Source organism: Condylura cristata, unplaced genomic scaffold (assembly GCF_000260355.1).
Source record: "Condylura cristata isolate star-nosed mole 26May11 unplaced genomic scaffold, ConCri1.0 scaffold00016, whole genome shotgun sequence".
NCBI classification, from domain to species: domain Eukaryota; kingdom Metazoa; phylum Chordata; class Mammalia; order Eulipotyphla; family Talpidae; genus Condylura; species Condylura cristata.
Window position 1 is genome coordinate 15,652,461 of NW_004567117.1, and position 19,150 is coordinate 15,671,610.

Consider the following 19,150-nt stretch of genomic DNA (forward strand, 5'->3'; position numbering starts at 1 on the left):
GGATGCACAGTTTTTATCCATAGACACCTGAGAGTCTTCATCTCTCTCTCTTTTTTTAAGATTTATTTATGCAAACAGAACTAGGGGACAGACCAGAGGTGCAGGGGCGGTGAGAGAATTCACCAGAGACAGAGCAGGGAGCAGAACAGGCAGATCAATGAAATACGCTGCTGAGGGGAGTAGCGGCTGAGACAGGAGAGGTCTGCTGCCATGTGGATCACCTCCGGGGCTGGGATCCAACTTGCACTGAAATAGCTGTGGCTAGCTTGCAGTGCTGCATCCCAACCTGTTATACCACCAAGGAGGGCTCTCTTCAGCTTTCTTGAAGGGGTCAGGGAGGAATCTTTTCACCAGAGGACACAGAGACTCAGCCTGATAGATGCCAAAGGCAGGCATTTCTCCCAACACCTTTTTGTTGGTCAAGAGATTTCCTCAATGAAATTTTGTCTGATGATTCTACTGGGGTTAACATGAAAGGATAAGCAGCATCTGAAGTGTCAATAAGGAGACCCAGAATGTGATGGCCTCATGGATTGACAAAACAAGCAATTTCAAAGAAAATATCCAAGACTCACTGTATCTGGAGAAACTTGGTGAATGAAAAACACACACTTCAGAGTAGGGACCAATGAATGTGCTATGTAGAGGCCATCAGGTAAGCTAATGGGGGTTGAAGGCAGGCTGGAGAGCATCAACAGTGTGAGGGCTCTGGCCTCATCAATAGGCGCCAACTTCAATTCTTCCTAGCTATTTTCAGGTGGATGTGCAGAATGCAGAGAAACAGAAGTTCCGTATCATTGATGAACGAGCCCATTTTAAAACATGGGTACTTTTAAGATACCTAATACAAACCACTGGAGGCCACAGCAAACATGCCTATGGCTAGATCTAGTCCATGGGGTGCCAGATCGTGGGCTCAGCTTTGGCATATGAGAGACGTTGGCTGGAAGCTGGTTCTGGGCTCCTCATTAAAGTACTGTGATACTCAGTCTTCTCAACCATAAAATAGTGGGGGGGAGGGTTTGAAGGGGGCTGGAGGGGGAGAGTTAGGTATGCTCTTCATGTCATTAAATTCATGTGTTTTTCCTATATCTGTTAACTAGCAATTACTTAGTAAATGGCTCTCATATAGACTAATGAATTTCTCAACATTTCCTTACAAAACTTAACACATCATTTTAGAAATGTAAAAGAACTCTGTGTCCACAGTCAGACTTAGCTTAAGGTGTAGGTAGGAAAGGCAAATGGATTAGACCTTTTCCCAGTTGTACTGCTCTAGTACCTTCTCTCTTTAGATCCATGGATCCTATAGATCCTGTAGTTCAAGAGAGCTTGAAAGTCATAAGGCAGAAATACACACGTTATATACTAAGAGAAGCAATAGAAATACCTTTATATCATCAAAACATTTATTAAAGTGTTTCCATGCCTTGATAGAAATGGGACAAAGTGAATTCAACAGACCCCAGTTCCTTTTCCTCTTGGAAGATATAAAGCATAGCCTCATGACAATACGATTTTATATTCATCTAGAGGCCAAATGAATTGAGAGAGAAATCAAGCAGGGGAGGAATGCCTGCAATCATTGTTAACAGAGGAAACTGACTCACATCATATGGGGGTGGGGAAATCACTTTGCCTTCTCCATTGATCAGAGCACTCATCTCTTCATGAGATTTCAAAATTGAAGAGATTCCTCGCTGAGTTAACATGCAACGTTTGGGAAAAGAGAAAGGAGAGTATTTCAAACAGAGTGTTAAGCCTTGAGCAGAGTCTCAGGGATGAAAAACATCTTGCTTCGGTGAATTTAAATACATTTGCCTGGAAAGATATGATCTTGGTGAAGAGCTAAGATGTGAGTGTCTAGGCAATTCTGAGAACTCTCAGAATAATGTGATGTGAGAGAACTTCCTGCTGTTGAATTCTCAGGCAGTGGAACTCCAGGCACTGGAGTTGCAGGCCCAGAAAAGCTGCCTTCTTCCAGCTGAGCGCTGACTTATGTGGACTTTTTCTCTTCTGTTACTTCCTGAGTTACTTTAGAGCTACTGAGTAACTCAACTAAGAAAGAGACAATGGCTTAACTTCTAGCTGTGGTTATGATGCTTTCACGCTGGCAGACTCGTTGAACAATGACACCTCCACTGGACATCGAATACCTAGAGCAGAAAATGTGCTGAGACTTCTCCTCAGATTATATCCCCTTTACCTGGCCCATTCTGTAGATGTCTTGTCGTTCTTGTTTGAAAGATAGTTTGTTTTCATTAGGCTTGATTTGTCACAAAGCTTTTTTTTTTTTCTTTTAAAAACATTGTGTCCAATGATCAACTGGGAATTTTAAAAAAGGAGAATGAAGAGTCTAATTTATTATAAATTCTTTGATTTTCAGTTAAGCTACAAGAAAATAGGGATAAGTTGATCTGAAATGTCATAATGAGTTAAAGATATGTAAGTACACACACATCTACAAGTCCATGCTTCTAGGTGCCAATATATGTGAAGAGCTAAGATGTGAATGTCTAGGCAATTCTGCTTTTTGTGTTTTGAATACAGATAAGAGAAATAAAAAGTAATATTTAAAATTATAATAGTCTAAGAAGAAAGTGTGGCGGTGGATTTGCTGCTTGGATTCATCTTTTCTCCCTCCCTCTATGCAGAATTCTCTGCATCTGCTTATATAGCCCCCTTGTTACTACCATTGTCTCTTTGGACAAGTTACTTAGCCACATTCTATTTTAGTTACTGTATTACTTGTGGGTATATTGATTATAAGAGCAGCTAATTTAGTTCAGTGATGGAGATTAAATGCTTAAATACATGTAAAAGCACTTAAGTATTGAACAAATTATCTATGTTATGAATATTATTGTAATAGTTATGACTGAGATTGAGACTCAAGGTAGGGCTAAATTGTGTTAGACCTAGTATGAGTTTCTCAGGTACTCAAGCTACTATTAAATGCCCTTAGCCAACCATTCTTCAAATATCAGTGCACACAGGATGTTAGCCTTTGGGCAAAGATTCTGGTTTGTCACATGCCATAAAGGTCTAGAATCTAAAGACGGCCCAAGAAGTAAAATGAGAATTCACAGTAGAGTGAGGTCTACTGAAGCATCAGTCTACTAATTCCAAGTTCTACAAATTCAGCAAGTAATCTACTTGAAAGGAACTCTAATATTCAAAATTCTCTGCATCGCTTATATAGTCCCCTCAGCTAAACACTATATACTTAAGGCGATAACACTTTTTTGAAGAATAATTACTCATAAGTGTTAAAGTCCTTTTTCTTCTAATTGTAAACGGTGTCCAAGTTGTTCTCGGATTGCTAGATAACACTTTATAGACTGTAAGGTTAGAGGATTTAACGAGGGCCTCATATTTCCACTAACTTAATGAATACTTCCAAACACATGAAAAAAATAAGAAATTTTCATGTCCCTGTCTTACTTTCTTATTGAAGCTTGTGGAAGTTTCCGGGCACAATCATATCAATAATGCATAGCCATAGGCAATTTACCAGTTAAGTAACTGTGGTTTAGGGTTTAATTGACAACTTGTTACCTTAATAATAATTCTGGACAAGATATAACAGAATGAAGTGGTGTGCCTAGTGTGTTACTGCTGCCTGTAAACACAAATAAGGTCCTTCGGGTTTAATTAGAGGACCTGTAATTATACCTGAAGCATGCTAATGCTAAAGTGGAAATATTGGACATCTGGAAAAGGAACCTAGATTTGGTCACTTGCCTTTTGGAAACTAAATCCATGAAATTTTCACTGTCCAAAGGTGCAGTGTTGCTCACACCTGTGGTTTGTACTTGGGCATAAATGACAGAGGTGAATCTGAATGAGTCTACTAGGCAGAATCATTTAGAGGAGGTCAGTGGAATAGGAATAAGACATTAAAATCATGAGGGATCCAGGATGGCTTTTTTGACCTTAACATAAAAAGAAATCATTTGAAAGGAAGCATTGGTATAAAAGAAGTGTTTGTCCTAAACAAAAACACACACGGCCCCTGGACTTAACAAACATGGAAGATGTTGAATATATTTAGAGAGTCTGTTGAGGGAAAGGAGGAGAGAGGATAACATGTGGTTTCCTCATCTCCATGGAGAGGCCAGGAAGGGGCACACACTGCAACAGTACACACAGTTTTGTTGAAGAGCACTCGCTTCCACTTCTTACCTCTTAACATTTTTTTTTTTTTAAAGTGCATTTATTTATGAAAACAGAGCTGGGGTACAGGCCAGTGGTACATGGGGTGGGAGGATTCACCAGAGACAGAGTAGGGAGTAGAACACGCAGATAGATGGAATACATAACTGAGAGGAGCAGTGAGTGGGCCAGGAGAGGTCTGCCGTACCATGTGTATCACCTCCCTGGCTTGGGATTGAACTTGTCCAAAGACGGCTGTCTCTAGCTGGTATGCTGCACTTTTAACCTGGTGTGCCACCAGGTGGCACACTTCAACCCTCTTTCCTAACACCAACGATACAGCCATATATGTGGTATATAGACACATGTTACACACTTGTATATAGCTATATATAACATATATGTATATTTTACCCATATATCATATTTATACATTCCACCCTGTCAAGTGCATTAGAAATATGAATAGTTAAGATAGGACACTTATTTCCATTTTTCCTTTCCAAAGTCACAAAAAGCAAGTCTTTTTTTTTTTTTTTGTTTGTCCCATATATATGGCTTTAGGAGTGAAGGAAATTGTCCCTGTCTTTTATAGCTGAACCCATCTAAAAAGAGTTCTGCGTAGTTTAGGAATAAGCATTCAGACTTGTTGGTGTATTTTCTGTTTTCTCTTTCCCAATAAAAAGGTACTTCCGATGTCCTTCAGTTACTAGGAATCCACTTGATGTGCTATTGTTATATATAAAATATGTAATTTAGATTGCTTTAGAGTAAAACTCCTTGAACACAGACAGCGCCGTTTAAGTTTGTGGTCTAAAGGCAAGAGGAAATGGACTGGAAAAGTAGTAAAACTTGGCTTCAAAGGTTTAATAGTGATAGTCTGGAGGCCCATTGCAGTGACTCACTCTTTAGGAGACACAGGGGATATGGCAGGCGTGTGTAGTGAGGCGATTCCTGGGTACTCAGCTATGACATGGGCTCTCAAAATGAAATAGATGGCAACTAGCTTGGCTTATTAATGTTCAAATATTAATATCTGTTTTTTCTTTAAGAGACATTACTGAATATTTATTGTAAAATGATAGTTTGGGAAAAGAAACATATTCAAGAAATGCATCTAAACAGGGTTTGAATGACTTGAGTTTAACTCCGGAGTATCAGTAAACTGATTAAAATAAGTTTCCCATCCAAATGCATATTCTAAATTAGGGCGACTTGAAAAAATTTCCACACTTCATTACAGCTTTTCACTTGGACGACACATGGCCTTATTTTCCAAGACTCTGATGTGATATTTGAATGCAATGGTATTGGAATGCAAATTGTTAGTATGTAATCTTAAGACTTAAAAAGCAAATACCTTACTTTGTTTATGGACAAAACTATTAAAATATTTCGTGTGAGCTTGTTATGCTGATTCTCCAAGAACATAAACTATCTTTGAAGTGGTATATTACTTTTAAAGCAGTCATTCTCAAGCTAACAATCACACTGAAAACACAAGCTATTCTTATTGTACATTCCACATAGAATACTATGCACATGATGCTTTGATTCAAATAATATTCTTATAAAACCTTGTTATTGTTTGAGGTCTATATTCAGAGTGGCAACTTTTGTTTTTGATGGTTATTCCATCCTGAAACAATTTCCTCCCTGACCAATTAAGCCAGAATTAGGAGCACATTTAGATTTGAGGCTTAAACTTCTCAACTGCCTGCTTTAGAGAAGACAGCCTTCAACAGTTGTATTCATATTGTCTCAGAGGGCTCAAAAAAAAATAGAATCAATTCCCTTGAGTATCTCTTTCTGGAAGAGGATTGTTGCTTTTGTTGCTTTGATCTTAGTATGCTGTACATTTTTATTGGCTGTAGGATCTAAAACAACCAAAGCCTCATCTGTTTTTTCTGCTGTGTACATTACATAATGTGTTCCAATCTAAAAGTAAAATGTCTAGATGCAAAATATTTAAAAATCATTTATCATTAAACTTGATAAAAAGGTTTCCAGGGTGTAAGAAAACTCTAATATTTGATTGCTATGCCACAGACTGCTAAAAATATACACATGCATATTAGCAACAACATCCAGAATGTAGGCATACACTCATACTATTTTGGACCCCTTTTTCTACCACGGCAAGGCTGTTTCAGCTAATGTAGCAGCTGGCTTGGTTATTACTTCTATAATATAATCCATAATGCAAAAGCAGCTCCTTCCCAAACATTTTAGAGCAATGCGAGTTGTTTACATGTCTCTAGTAGGTAATTTTCCTATAACTTTGTGCCAATTGGTGTCATACTATTTAGTGAAAATCTCATTAAATCCAGACCACTGCACTTAGTTCAATTTCTCTCATATGGAGAATTATAGGAAAATCATATTAGCTGATGTGAGTCCATCTCCATAAAGTAAATACAAGGTTTTAGAAAGTGTCTGTAAACTATAAAAGTGGAGTTGTATAATTAAACATCAAATAGTCCAAGTAATAAAAGTCATAGATCAACTGTCTCTCAGTTCTAGTCAAGTCCTTTAAGTACTGTCTCACGACCTGAGCATTGGTTCTTTCATCCGAAGAGTGTCTATCCTTGAAGTTGGGAAATTTCAGCTCTTTTGGAGCACCTATCAGCTGTAAAAAGTAATTGGCATCGTCTTCCAAAGTTTCAAATTTCCCCACAAAGTCATAGTTGATCAAACACGGATAGCAGAGTTTGTTGACCTTCTCCCAGTGTATGTCCATTCCTATTGGACGGTGGGAATCCAGCAGATAGTGGACAAATTCTTTGAATTTGACCCCAGATCCATTATTTAGTGCTTCTTCACAAGCATTCGGCCGATACTTCTTGATAATCGCCTTTCCGAATACTGGATGGTAGTAACTGTTGGGGTGCTCAAATTTGTCCCTAAATGCTGACACCAATCTTTCCATGGGATCACGGACAAACACTGCTTTGGTGTAGGTCTTTAAACGAGTATATATCCCTTGTAAGTCAAAGCTGTCTAGCTTTTTCAAATGCTTCCCATAGTGGACAGCATCATGGGAGATGTTATATGTAGAAGGCGCTAATCCATTTAGTACCATCAGAATTCTTTTCCAGTTGGAACAGCCAGCTTTGGGTACTTCACAATATAAGACTTTGTGTTTATCTTCTACATAGATCCTGGATACTACGTGAAAAAGATGTGATTGAGGACGACTCACCCCACTGTATTTCTTGCAAAACTCCTGAAGGAAAGATCTACGCTTCTCTTGAGCAACACTGATTTTCTTCCATTTGTCGTCTTTGACTATACTTTTGTTTAAAGGGCGAGTGTCCAATGGCCAATTGATCTCGAAAAACTTCTTGAAAAGGGTCTTACCCCCTTGATGAGTTTCTGTCAACTTAATTGTTGGAAACCCTGTGGTTTTACTCCAAGCTAGAGTCTTTCCTGGTGAGTGGGTGGTGTCTGCTAAGACCCTCATAGGTCCCTCAGAGTTGGGTAGGTTTTCCTTGGGATCTGTTAGCAGGTGGGGCTTGGAGTGCTGTTAAAACAGAGAAGGGGGACTGTTGAGAGCATATTCACAAATGTGGATACACTAGCTCAGGAAGTTAACATTATTTGCTTTAAAATACTACTGAGTCTCGAGAACATACTTCATATAAGCTGCCGGAACAATTTAGTAAAGCATGCTGGATATATGTTTCATATAATAAGTTTCTTTATAGAAACATGCTGATGAAAAATAGCATTCATGCATCATTTTGAATGAAAGTTTCACATTTCATATTATATATATTTGGGTTGCTTATTATTCATTTAATGTTGGTGCTGGCTTATGTGTATAAATTTTCTCATACTAAACTATCTGAACAGTATTTGGATTAAGCTACCAGTTATTGATTTGAATCTATAATCATAGTAAATTTACAATTATTTTTGTACTATCTTTATATCTACTGTTATCAATTCTATAATTTTACAAAATGAAAAAAAAAAAGGATATGGTATCCACAAAATGGAAAAGAAAGGATCCTGAATTTTCATCTTAATTTTGACTGTAGCGAAATATAACTAAACATTCTGTAGGTCATTGATTCTGGAGCTATTAAGGTATGTGTTAGACCTGCAAGTATTGATTTAGTTAGTGTATTTGATGTAGATACAAAATCTGTATTTTGTATCTTGGATTGAGATTTTGTTGTTTCTGAGAATAATCTGTAATGTATAGAGTAGTTCAAAGTTATAAACTTAAAATCATATTTAATTATAAAACTCTGGTAACCATTTCAGCACTTTCAAAAGTGATACACATTTTTTTTTTCTCCCTTGGAAAATGTGTTATTTGTCTAAATTCATTTATCACAATAATTTAAGAACTGTAATCAGAGCATCATACAAATTCACTCATGCATATGATTATGGATGATAATTCACCTTCCTTCCCGAGTGAAAAATGACTGGGAAATCCAGAAAATTCTACTTGATGTCCTGTTAGTGAAATGAATCAAGCCATCTATCATCTAGACTAGATCCTTATATGGAAGACAAGGATTACAAGGTGGCATTTACTGAGCACAAAGACAGTCAAAATTCTCACTTGTACTCTGGCTTACATAGCGAGGCTTTGACCTTTGAGGTCTTAGAGCAGAGAAGTTATATGCTCTTACTTAGACTTGAAAAAAAAATGGTTGAGAAGATTGGACTGAAGATACTTATATGGTTGTCAGTGTGTAACGGGAAAATTAATGAATAATAGCAGAGGAATCAAGTACAGTGGACAGGAACCAACTCTTGGTGCCAATGTTTTTCACTAGCTAAGCTTTAAGGGGGAGGTTGATCTTTTAAGTACAAAAGATTGTAATATGTGATCATCATATGCCAACTTGTCTAGCTCCATGAAACAGCTACTCAAACCTTCCACACCATTGACCTATTTGGGGTTTCAACCATAAAGTCATTTCACTGTTTTCTTTTCAGAGACTTCCAGGATAACTTAAAAGCCCTGAATCTCTCTTTACTATGACTTGTAGTTCATAAGTTTTCACAGATGTTATAAAACTTGATTTTAGGCCTGAAAGATCATGGGTTAATGGCACACTGTAAGGGAGGAACTGAAAATAGGCTGAAATAAGATTGCTTCTTCTGCTACTGCAACTACAAATTGCTATTATTATAATTGTGGTAGTCATAGGAATAACATTCTATCTCAGTGATCTAGTGAACTTCATGGTTCCCCAGTTTCCCACCACTATTCAGAATATAATTTGTGTGTTTCTGAATATGCCCTAATCAGTTGTTTTTCCTGACCCAATAACAAAACAAGCAAACCGCCCCCCTCCCAAACTTCAAAGCCAAAATCATCCTTCCACTGGACTCCTGCTTTCCTACTTGTGGTCATCAAATCCCCCTCAACCTCCAAGGACTTCTGGTGTGTTTGTTTCCCATGACTTTCTCTAAATGAAACCCGGCTGGCATGGGAGACCTCAATTTTTCAAGCAGATGAAATTTTGCTTCTCTGAAACTACTTGTTCCTCAGACCAGAAGACAGGAAGTTATTTCTTTCTACTCCTGCTGCTTCCAGGATACTACCCCCCTGCAAAACCTCCAGCTTTTTTTTGAAGAACAGTTTCTGTTGAGTCTCCCTTCCTCCTCACACAGACACCTGCCTTTAACACTAACCTTTCCACCTACTGCACTGAAAACTTAACTTCCTAACTTAAGACTTTGTATCTTCCTCCCCACACTTGCTATGTCGAGGACTCCATTATCCAATACTCTCATGTGCTGACCACCTCATCCCTACTGAAGTGTTCTTTATTTCATGCAGAACCTGCCATGGCCTGCACAACTCTGTCACATCTCTGATCAGCGGAGTCTAACTCACCTTCTCACTCATTTCAGTCCCTTCAGCAATTCACTATGTTATCCAAGCTCTTAGCAGCCAGTTAAGCTCCCAGAAAGTCACCTCTATAGAAAATATTTCTCTGTTAATTTTATCTAAATTTATGGTCCTCTCTTAGGTTCTCTCCTGCAGAACCCTGCTGATTGTCCTCACAGCACATAATCCAATGCAACATGATTTTATCTCCTCCCATGTTTCTACTCCACTCCACTCTATCTCGAGCACACTAGAAAATGACTGTAGAGATCTTATCTTTGCTGCTGTCTTTTGGATCTCTGGAGCCTGGCACAATGCTTGGCACACAGGATGATCAATCAATAATTACTGAATGAGTGAATATGATTATAATTTAACGGTACTTTCCCAAACAAATGCTTATGACCTTGTGGAAGAAAAACATTGTTAATCAAGGTCAAGGTTAACTTAGATAAGTAATTTGCCAATTTATGTTAAGGTACAGAAAATCAAACAAGTATTTGGCAAAAGATTAAAAAAAATAAAACAGGTACACACAAGAGCTGTGACATGGTTAAAGCACGTGTGGAGCCTTACCTCCTGCCAAATCAGGTTGGTTCAAAGTCATTCAAAGCTTTCGTAGAACCCCTAGAGGCTGGCAGGCCTCACTATGGGCACCCTGAGGAAGAATCTCTGGGCTGGGGCTCCTGACTCCAATTTGAACAAACTCCCCAGGTATTTTCTGGGTAGCCATGGCAGTTGGGGGCCACTCAAGTACAGTATAGCCAAGGAAAGTGAAACACAGGACTCTCATATATCCGAGAGGGAAAGAGCCAAATGAAGTGGCCAGTAAGCAGAGCCCAAGACTGCTGGAAGCTGGGTGTCACATCAGCTCTCCTGTGGAACACCCCTCATATTTATCCACTTATGTGCGTTGGAGGTCATGTTTCCCAAGAAAATTTCTAAGGACCATTCAGTAATGGGAGGGGTCGCTACTCATACAGAAGGCTTCATTCTCCTGTTAGTTTATTTAGTACTAGTCAGTTTCCTCATATCTGTTTAAATCAAGATAAAGCAGAGTAACTATACCTCACAGGGCTGCTAGCTGGAGAGTTATTAGGCCTTCTCCGGCAATGCTTTATTCACCATCATTCACTTACTAAAATCATTAAAATATGGTAACATCCCTCACACCCTTCCCCCAACTCCATATCGTTCTAATCATAACAAAGGCTTGTCATGACTGAGGTTGGGCGTACCAAAAACGAGGTTAATCACATATTAAATTCAGATTTACGCCAAAGCATTTCCATCATCATCTTAATGACAGTAACAGCAACAGCAATAATGAAGACAGTAAACCTTTACAACTCCGTTTTTATTTGGGGCAGCTCATTCTGATTTTTCCTAAGAAAAATAGACAAAAAAGCCCACTTCTCCTGCTTCTTCCCAAAGAGGCCCCTCCTACATGCTTTTCTGTTTTGGAAACAGTTCTATTACATTCCGGTCGTCTTCTCACAATATCTGAGAGATGCTTTAAAAATTAAAGTAAATTAGGTAATTTACATCTCATAATGTCTTTTTAAAAATCTTTTTTTCCCATTATCTCTTAATTGGACTTTAGGTTCCTCCTAATTAATCTCCCTGAAAACTGTTACCAATTAGTATTCATAAAGCATGTTATTTTTTTTCCTTTAAAGTTGGGACTGGTTCAACTATCTTTCAACTAAAGCCCAGCCAGACTCCTTAGCTGGCTCTCACAGCCTGTCACTGCCGTCACTTGTCACTGTGCTCTGCTCCTTTCCTGACACATATTCTGTCCTCTAAGGGCTTCCTTCAGGCTCCCAGAAGTCCCTACCCATTTATTCCCCTCCCTGGGACTTTCTACATCTCCCAAGCTGATATAAAATCCTGCTTTGTTCAAAAAAACACACACACACATACACACCCCAGTGAGGAATTCTACTCCAGTGAGGAATTCTATGATGTTAGCACGGTGACTGTACTACCTTTGGGAAAGTAATTTTATTCTAGCTGACACTGTTACTTGATTTTTCTGTTGGAGAAACTCTTAGCCACACTAGACTAAACTATGGCAAAAAGTTACAGTTCTCAATAAAAACCTTTAGTGAGTGAATATTATTACAAAATTAGCTGAGAGACAAACTGTTAAAAAAATAAGTCAAATGGAAAAATCAGTATAATACTTATTACCTCTGGAGCAAATCTGAGAACCTTGTTCTTCTCAGCTTTCAACGCCACAGTATCAATATACATTCTCTGTGGAGTCTTCTTTGATCTTCAACCCTGAAATGAATCACCTCTTCCACAAGAAAAGTCATGGGACAGGCTATCTGACATCAGGTGTGGTGACAGACACCAGCACTGGAGAGTGGATATGACATTGCAGTCTTTGCCCCTGTGCAGCTAACATTCTTGGAGGTAAATATATGCTAAACAGGTATTTGCACAATGAACTGATCTATTACCAGCGTGCTATCAGAGATGGGGAGAGCAGAAGTGGGGTGCAGAGTATAAAGACAAATTTGATCCAGCCTGGGTGTTGTTTAGTATTGTTTGATTTACTTGAATTAGTTGTTACATCTAGTTGTTTAAGAGACTACATAATCAATTTGTTTAGGTCAGTGTATAGTCTTAAAAATCTATGTAACTCCCCTACTCACAAATCTATGTAAGTCCAAGAGTATCTTGCATGAGCATATTATTTTGAATTTCATTGAAATGAACAGCAGTATTATTTCTATACTCCTTATTCAGGCAAGTAACTCACATTGATTTTATGCCATGTATAAGTGTTGCAGTACTGTAAAAACTTACCTTAGTGAAACTTATGTAAACTGTCCAAATCTAAGACCTTGATCATTCATCCATTCATTTATTCAATGCAAATAGATCGAACGACGACTATAAACTATTCTGAACATTGTATTAACAAGGTTGAAATAAAATTTTTGCTTCTCAATTTTATTTGACTTGTCAGAAAAAGACAATGTATTACTGGCATCCTGAAAGGATGCATAGGATATTTGGAGAACAGACAGGAGTCACTGATACATATATATATATAATTTTTTTTTCTGAAGAGATTTCGGGTGCACATTTCACAAAGGAAGGGATACCTTAGATGAGTCTGGGAGGACTGACTGGGAAGACGACGGGTAGATAAATTGGAGATGGCAAAGGTTGTACATGCTGCCCTGGAGAGGATTCATGGGGAAGCAGATTCAGAACAGAGGGAAATGCAGGCAGGTCTGGGATCTTGCCAGGAGGGCCATGAGCCCTTACTCAGAGTCTAGACTCTAGCCTGTGGGTGGCAGGGTTGCACTGAGGCAGAAACATGGAATGAATACCCCAAGCAATGACTGCAGCTTGAGATAGGAGTCACCTAGGAGAGGACAGTGACAGCCCACCAGGAGTTCATAGGTGAGCAACAATGGGCCAGAATGAGAACAATGGAATAATTTGATGCAAACTAGGAAACTGCTAAGACTGGAAGAGTAGGGGTGAAGGAAAAGAATGACTCTCCGTTTCCCAGAGAGGAGCAGCAGGTGGTTGGTTCAGTAGGCTGTGAAGTAGCTATGGATATTACTGTCTTTAATTTCAGACCTTTGGAGTCTGAGATACCTTTAAAAGACAGGGATCTCCACAGGAGGGCTCTAAAGCACAGGTGTGGGAGTTGGTGGCTACTGGAGGTCTCAGCTGAATTAGGGGTCTTGATGGTGGCGCTGCTTAGACAGCAGTTGTGGGCACAGCACTGTTTGCTTAGGGGCTGCTATGTGTAGACCTTTAACACACACTGCTTTCTGCAGCCACAGCAAACTTTCGCTTCCATTTTCCAGAGGAAGAAGTGGAGCCGCAAAAATATTAAGCAACTTGTTTAAGACATACAACTTGAGAAAATGGAAATATTATTGGGCAATCTTGGGGTCAGGGAAGGTGGATAGAGAAAAGAAAACCAATCATTTACCACCTTTGAGGCGGGCTGATTGTAACACAGAGGAAGAACCTGCATGAGGAGGCCACAAAAGAGGAGCATTTGGCTTCAGGTTACAGTTGAGTGAGGTTTTCTGAGAGAAAGTGTGTGCCACGAGTCATTTCCCTTCCTGTCTGTCTCGTTGACTTGTCCCCTCTCTTTGGAACTGTCTTCTCCATTTTCTGCCCCTAATTAAAAGTTGAGGGCAAGATGATTTAATCAGGGCATCCACCCCAAGGTGACACAGTTATATTCATGTTACAATCATGGACTTGAAATCCAGAGACTTTCTCAAGTTAACACGTTTGCTAACGCTGCGCATCATGCCTCAATCTTAATCATTGATGGCTTTTTTCAGTTGCACCCACCCCAAGGTGACACAGTTATATTCATGTTACAATCATGGACTTGAAATCCAGAGACTTTCTCAAGTTAACACGTTTGCTAACGCTGCGCATCATGCCTCAGTCTTAATCATTGATGGCTTTTTTCAGTTGCACCATATGTCAAGTAATTTATTCTTACTTAACACCCGTTAAATTAATTGATGTAAAGTACCAAGAATAAGCTTGTCACAAAAAAGCAGGGTAATAAGATTTTAGATTTTTAAGTCATATGAACCTGGTTTTCAATCTGGGCAAAAATGGCTAATTTGTTTTATTTTTCTAAGCTTCATTTTCTCATCTGTTATAGTGAGAATTAAAAAAAAAAGCATCTTCCTTATAAGGCAGTTGAATATTAGGAAATAAATACAGTGTTTGAAATAAAGTATGTTCTCTTTAAATATTCAATAGTTTTATTGACTTACTCAATTCTGATTTACTGATCATTTCTATATGACAAGCATTTTCTAAGTGAATATTAATGCCTTTTCCCCTGTCTTTTAAAAATCTCTTCTATTTCAAAACATTTACCAGTTATTAATTGCCCAACAGCAATAAAGATGAGTGAAAGAAAGAAGGATGAAGACAACTGAAACACAGAAATGAGAACAAACAGTAGAATTGCAGACAAAAGCAGAGGGGAAGAGAAGAAAAGACAGCACAATTATTGGTAATAAGGAAGAACAGCAAACACTTGGGGCTAGAGGTAAAGGGAAGAGCTAGTGAATTTTAATTACCTCCAAACTACAATCTTCAAAACATTTAAGTGGCTTAAATATAAAATAAATTTCAGTAGTGAGGCTATTAAACTTGATCCAAGAAGCTATTTTCTATGGTCAGTTTGGGTTTCAAGGGTTGAAATTATGATTTTTTTTTGGCCAATTCTTTCAATTTTGAATGTAATTCCTCTCTAATTTTTCCCTTTAAACCAACAAAACTTAAAATATGAGGACTGAGGATGTAACACATATGAACATCAAGAAGTTTCCTACTGAGAATAGTGTTAATCTCTGGCTTGGCAGGACCAGAAGCTAAAAACAGCCATAATTTTAATGTATGCAAGTAGGTAAGGCTTTTCCTCAACGGGTTCAATATGCCTTTATAGAGTTATCATTTTATCTTGCTTCCAAGTTATATTGAATAAATAAGGCTATTCCTTTATTAATATATGTATGTATGTATGTATGTTTATTAATATATGTATATGCAGGTATATAATATATGTATGTATGTGTGTATATACATATATGTATTTATATATATGTATGTGTATATATATGTACATACACACACACATACTAAAATAGACTTGAGTGATCATTCTTTGAGGTCACTTTGTGATGTCAATGGAGAGGTGGGGAACAGCCCTGTCCTCTATTTTCATCCCAGGATGCTTTAGTGAGCAGAAACCTTACTTTTGAATGAAACTCAGAACTTTAACAAGGAGCTAAAACAAGATAAAGTGAAAGACAATCAAAATGTCTGACTCTCATTATTTATCTTCAAAGTACAGCTGCATACAAAACATCATCAATTACATTTGATATAAAAGAAGCAGAAGTGAATGTCTGACTATTAGGATTTCACTGGAATTCTAGACATTGCATAAATTTGGAATCAGATTCTGAAATATTTCCTTGTTGATTTTTTTTTTAATTAGGTTTTGTCAGGCAGCCTCTTCTTGCATTGAAGAAAAACAATGTGTGTGTTTACTTGAAAGGGTTCTGAAGAAGTAGAGATTAGTGCTCTAATAGTGATACCTTGTTCTAGAAAGTGAAGTTGATAGACAATTTTTGCTCTTAATTTCAGGGGTGGGAGAAGTGGGAACCAGCTGCTGCGGATTGAAATGCTTATGTATAATGTTTTCTCTCTTTGGGTGCTGGGGGGAAAGGGTGTTGTTAAAGGCATGCCTTAGTAAGCAAGACAGCTTCACAGGCAATGGGAATGTATGCGGGGGTAAAACTGATATTGGGAGTAGACTGGGGCACCCCAGGGTCAGGGAGGGTCAGAGACATGGCTCAGCAGTGGAAAGAGTTGGGGTGCTCCCATCAGATGGGGGTGGAAGTGTAAGATAGAAGACAGCTGTGTGAGCCTTGGAGCATGGCACTTGGATATATCAGCAACATATAAAGAATATACTGAATTTGGAGTCAGGTCTCCGTCTTCAGACCCATTTACCCAAGGTCATGGTAAAATCTGAGTCCTCTGAAGGAAAAGATGAGTTTTTTTGAGAATTAAATAGATGTATAGAGTGACTATTAAGCAGTGTCTGTTATATACGACACCCTCCAAAATGTTAAGACAGCCCATCTCTGTGTCTTTCTTTTCCAACTTCCCCAACATTTATGGAAATGCTATCCATAATGCCTGCCTTCCCAACTTCAGGGTCTGCAATGATAGGGATGGATACAAATTTAGCTAGGAGTGGCTGCCTGTCATAAGCCAGCGTATGCAGAGGCCAGCTGGCAACCAAGAAGAGGACTTGGAGCAATACTCCCCTCCCCCCCAACCCGGGTGTATGAAGAGTAACTAGCAAATCTCATTAGATCACCTCCTCTCTGGACTCTAGAAAATATGGAGAGATTTGGTCAATTATTGATAAGAAGAAAAAAAAGCAGTCACAAAGAGAAGCAGAGCCCAGCAGAAAAGCTTGGTCAAGATAGAGGTGGAGTTAAAGGCTTTAGTGTGGATGTGTGAGTTCAGGCCTAGAAGCAGCCACATGTGGGGGCTTATTCCTGCACTCACTCACTGCCACTAAGCAAAAGCTGCTTGAGCCTGGGAGTAGCAATGCCAACTGTGAGAGCAGCAGAGACACTGGCAGGGTCATGCTCCATTTATCTTATTTAGTGAAGAATCTGCCAGAATCGGATCAGATACACCTGTGTCAGCACCTCTGAGTGACACACACCTCTCTGGGTCATGTAGTCTACCTATCTGACAATTTAGCTTTATTCCAGGCTAACTCTCACCCCCCACCCCCCACCCCAAACTGGCCCCATCCTCTCAGTCAATTTTGCAGGCAATTCATTCTGGTGCTGCCATGGAGCCAGGAAGAGGATGGTCCTAGCTCAGTATCAGGTCCTGGGGATCCTGAGGCCATACCCTGAGGGGATTCTTTGGAGGAAGAACAGGAAAGCATAATACAGAATGCAAAGAAAGATTGTGAGACACCAAGTCCCAGTGCAGCTTAAGTACAGAGAGGCCAAGGGAAGAAGTTACCATATGAAGGGGGCAGAGTAAACAGACCTATCACAAAACAAAATGATGTTCAACTGGATATTCATCAAGTTTTAGTTCTTCATGGAGACAAATTCTATTGACTACTTTTAAAAATATTACTTGGTGAATTCGATAGTGTGAGGTTTTTTTGGTTTCTAAAATGGATGGCTTTTCCTGAAGATGATCGCACTTGGCTCAAAATGTCATTGAAATAGTTGCTAAGAAGCATCGATGGCCATGACCACGGCGTGGTCTTTCCTTCTGGTCCCTGTCTCTTGGGAAGACCTCATATGAGCATGCTTTACTCCTGAGCCTTTACTTTAGTCTTCAGTGCCTGTTCAAGCTTCATTCCCAGAGCTGGGACAGAACGATCTACTGGAAATGGGGAGCTCCAAGAGGGACTCCTGTCACCTGCAGCCCAGCCTTGGCAGTGCAAATGAGCACTGGTGAAGGGGAAGGGGTGCTGGGGCAACCAGCACAGACTCGGGCAGAGCCCGAGTCCCTGGCAGCTCCATGTGCCCAGGGCACTGTTTCTTCCCTGCCTGTCATCTACTAGTCTGAAGCAACTTGGGCCCTGGGGAGGGCAATGGTAGCTGTGAGAACCAGTGGGACACTGGCGGGTTTGCTGTTGATGCCCAAACACAACTCTCCTATAGAGACCCACCAGCAGACAGTATTTTACCTATTCTATTTCTAACATGACACATGTTACAGTGCAAGCATCATTCTCTAAAGTGCTTCGGACATTGCATCATAATCTCCCTTGAATTTTCTCAGGGCTTTCCATGCCTGTAGGCTACTTATAACACGTCTAAAGCCAATACTGTAACAACATGAAAATGGATGGATTTGAACACTATTTACCTATGAAAACCAAAGAAAAAACTTGGAAGTTCTCTATTCTCAGAACAATGGAAAGATCCTCATTTTCACCTGTGACTCACGACTCATGTTGGGACTCCCAGGTGCAGAGCATGCTCCTTCCTGAGACAGGAGAGGAGGGTGTTTTCCTACTAGTTTACAGTGCCTTTGCCTGTCTTAGCCTTGCCAGGGTTCCATTCTCCTCTAGTAAAAGTGTAAAACCCAATGTGAAATGGGTTGGCCTGACTGTGGATCTTAAGCCACGCGCTTAAAAGGGACTCAACCATAGGGACACACAAAAAAGTTATTAAAGGTTTATTTACAAAAAGGAGAATGAAGCAAAACACAAGGACCCCCCCCCCCAAGACCCACATGCCTAGTTATGTACCAAGCCTGGATGCTTAACTCCACCCTTAGTTCCCAGCAATCCTCCCTACGGTGGTGATGGCATTATGGGATTTGTAGTCCTTGGTGCCTTGGATCTCTCTGGTCTGGGTGGGGGTGGGGTTCATACAACCTGCTTATGGAGTCTGTTCAGGACGTCCTTTCCTCCCGCAATAATACGACAACTTCCAGACTAAGATTGGAGGGAGAGGATGACTGGTGAGAGTGAGTTTGGCATGAATATTGATGATGTTCGATGTGTGTCAGGTACTGCACAAATTAGTCCTCACCCTTGCTGTCAGCTAGACATGATCA

General features: G+C 39.5%; 1 protein-coding gene across 1 annotated transcript in view; it reads right to left on the reverse strand.

Moving 5' to 3' along the window:
* Positions 1 to 4,686: 4,686 nt before the first annotated feature.
* Positions 4,687 to 19,150, reverse strand: part of CHST9 (carbohydrate (N-acetylgalactosamine 4-0) sulfotransferase 9) — a 218,012-nt gene continuing 203,548 nt past the window's right edge. The window contains exon 6 of the mRNA XM_004683803.2: positions 4,687 to 7,678. Coding sequence (XP_004683860.1) covers positions 6,599 to 7,678 — 1,080 coding nt within the window. The 3' untranslated portion in view covers positions 4,687 to 6,598. The remainder of the gene's footprint in view (positions 7,679 to 19,150) is intronic.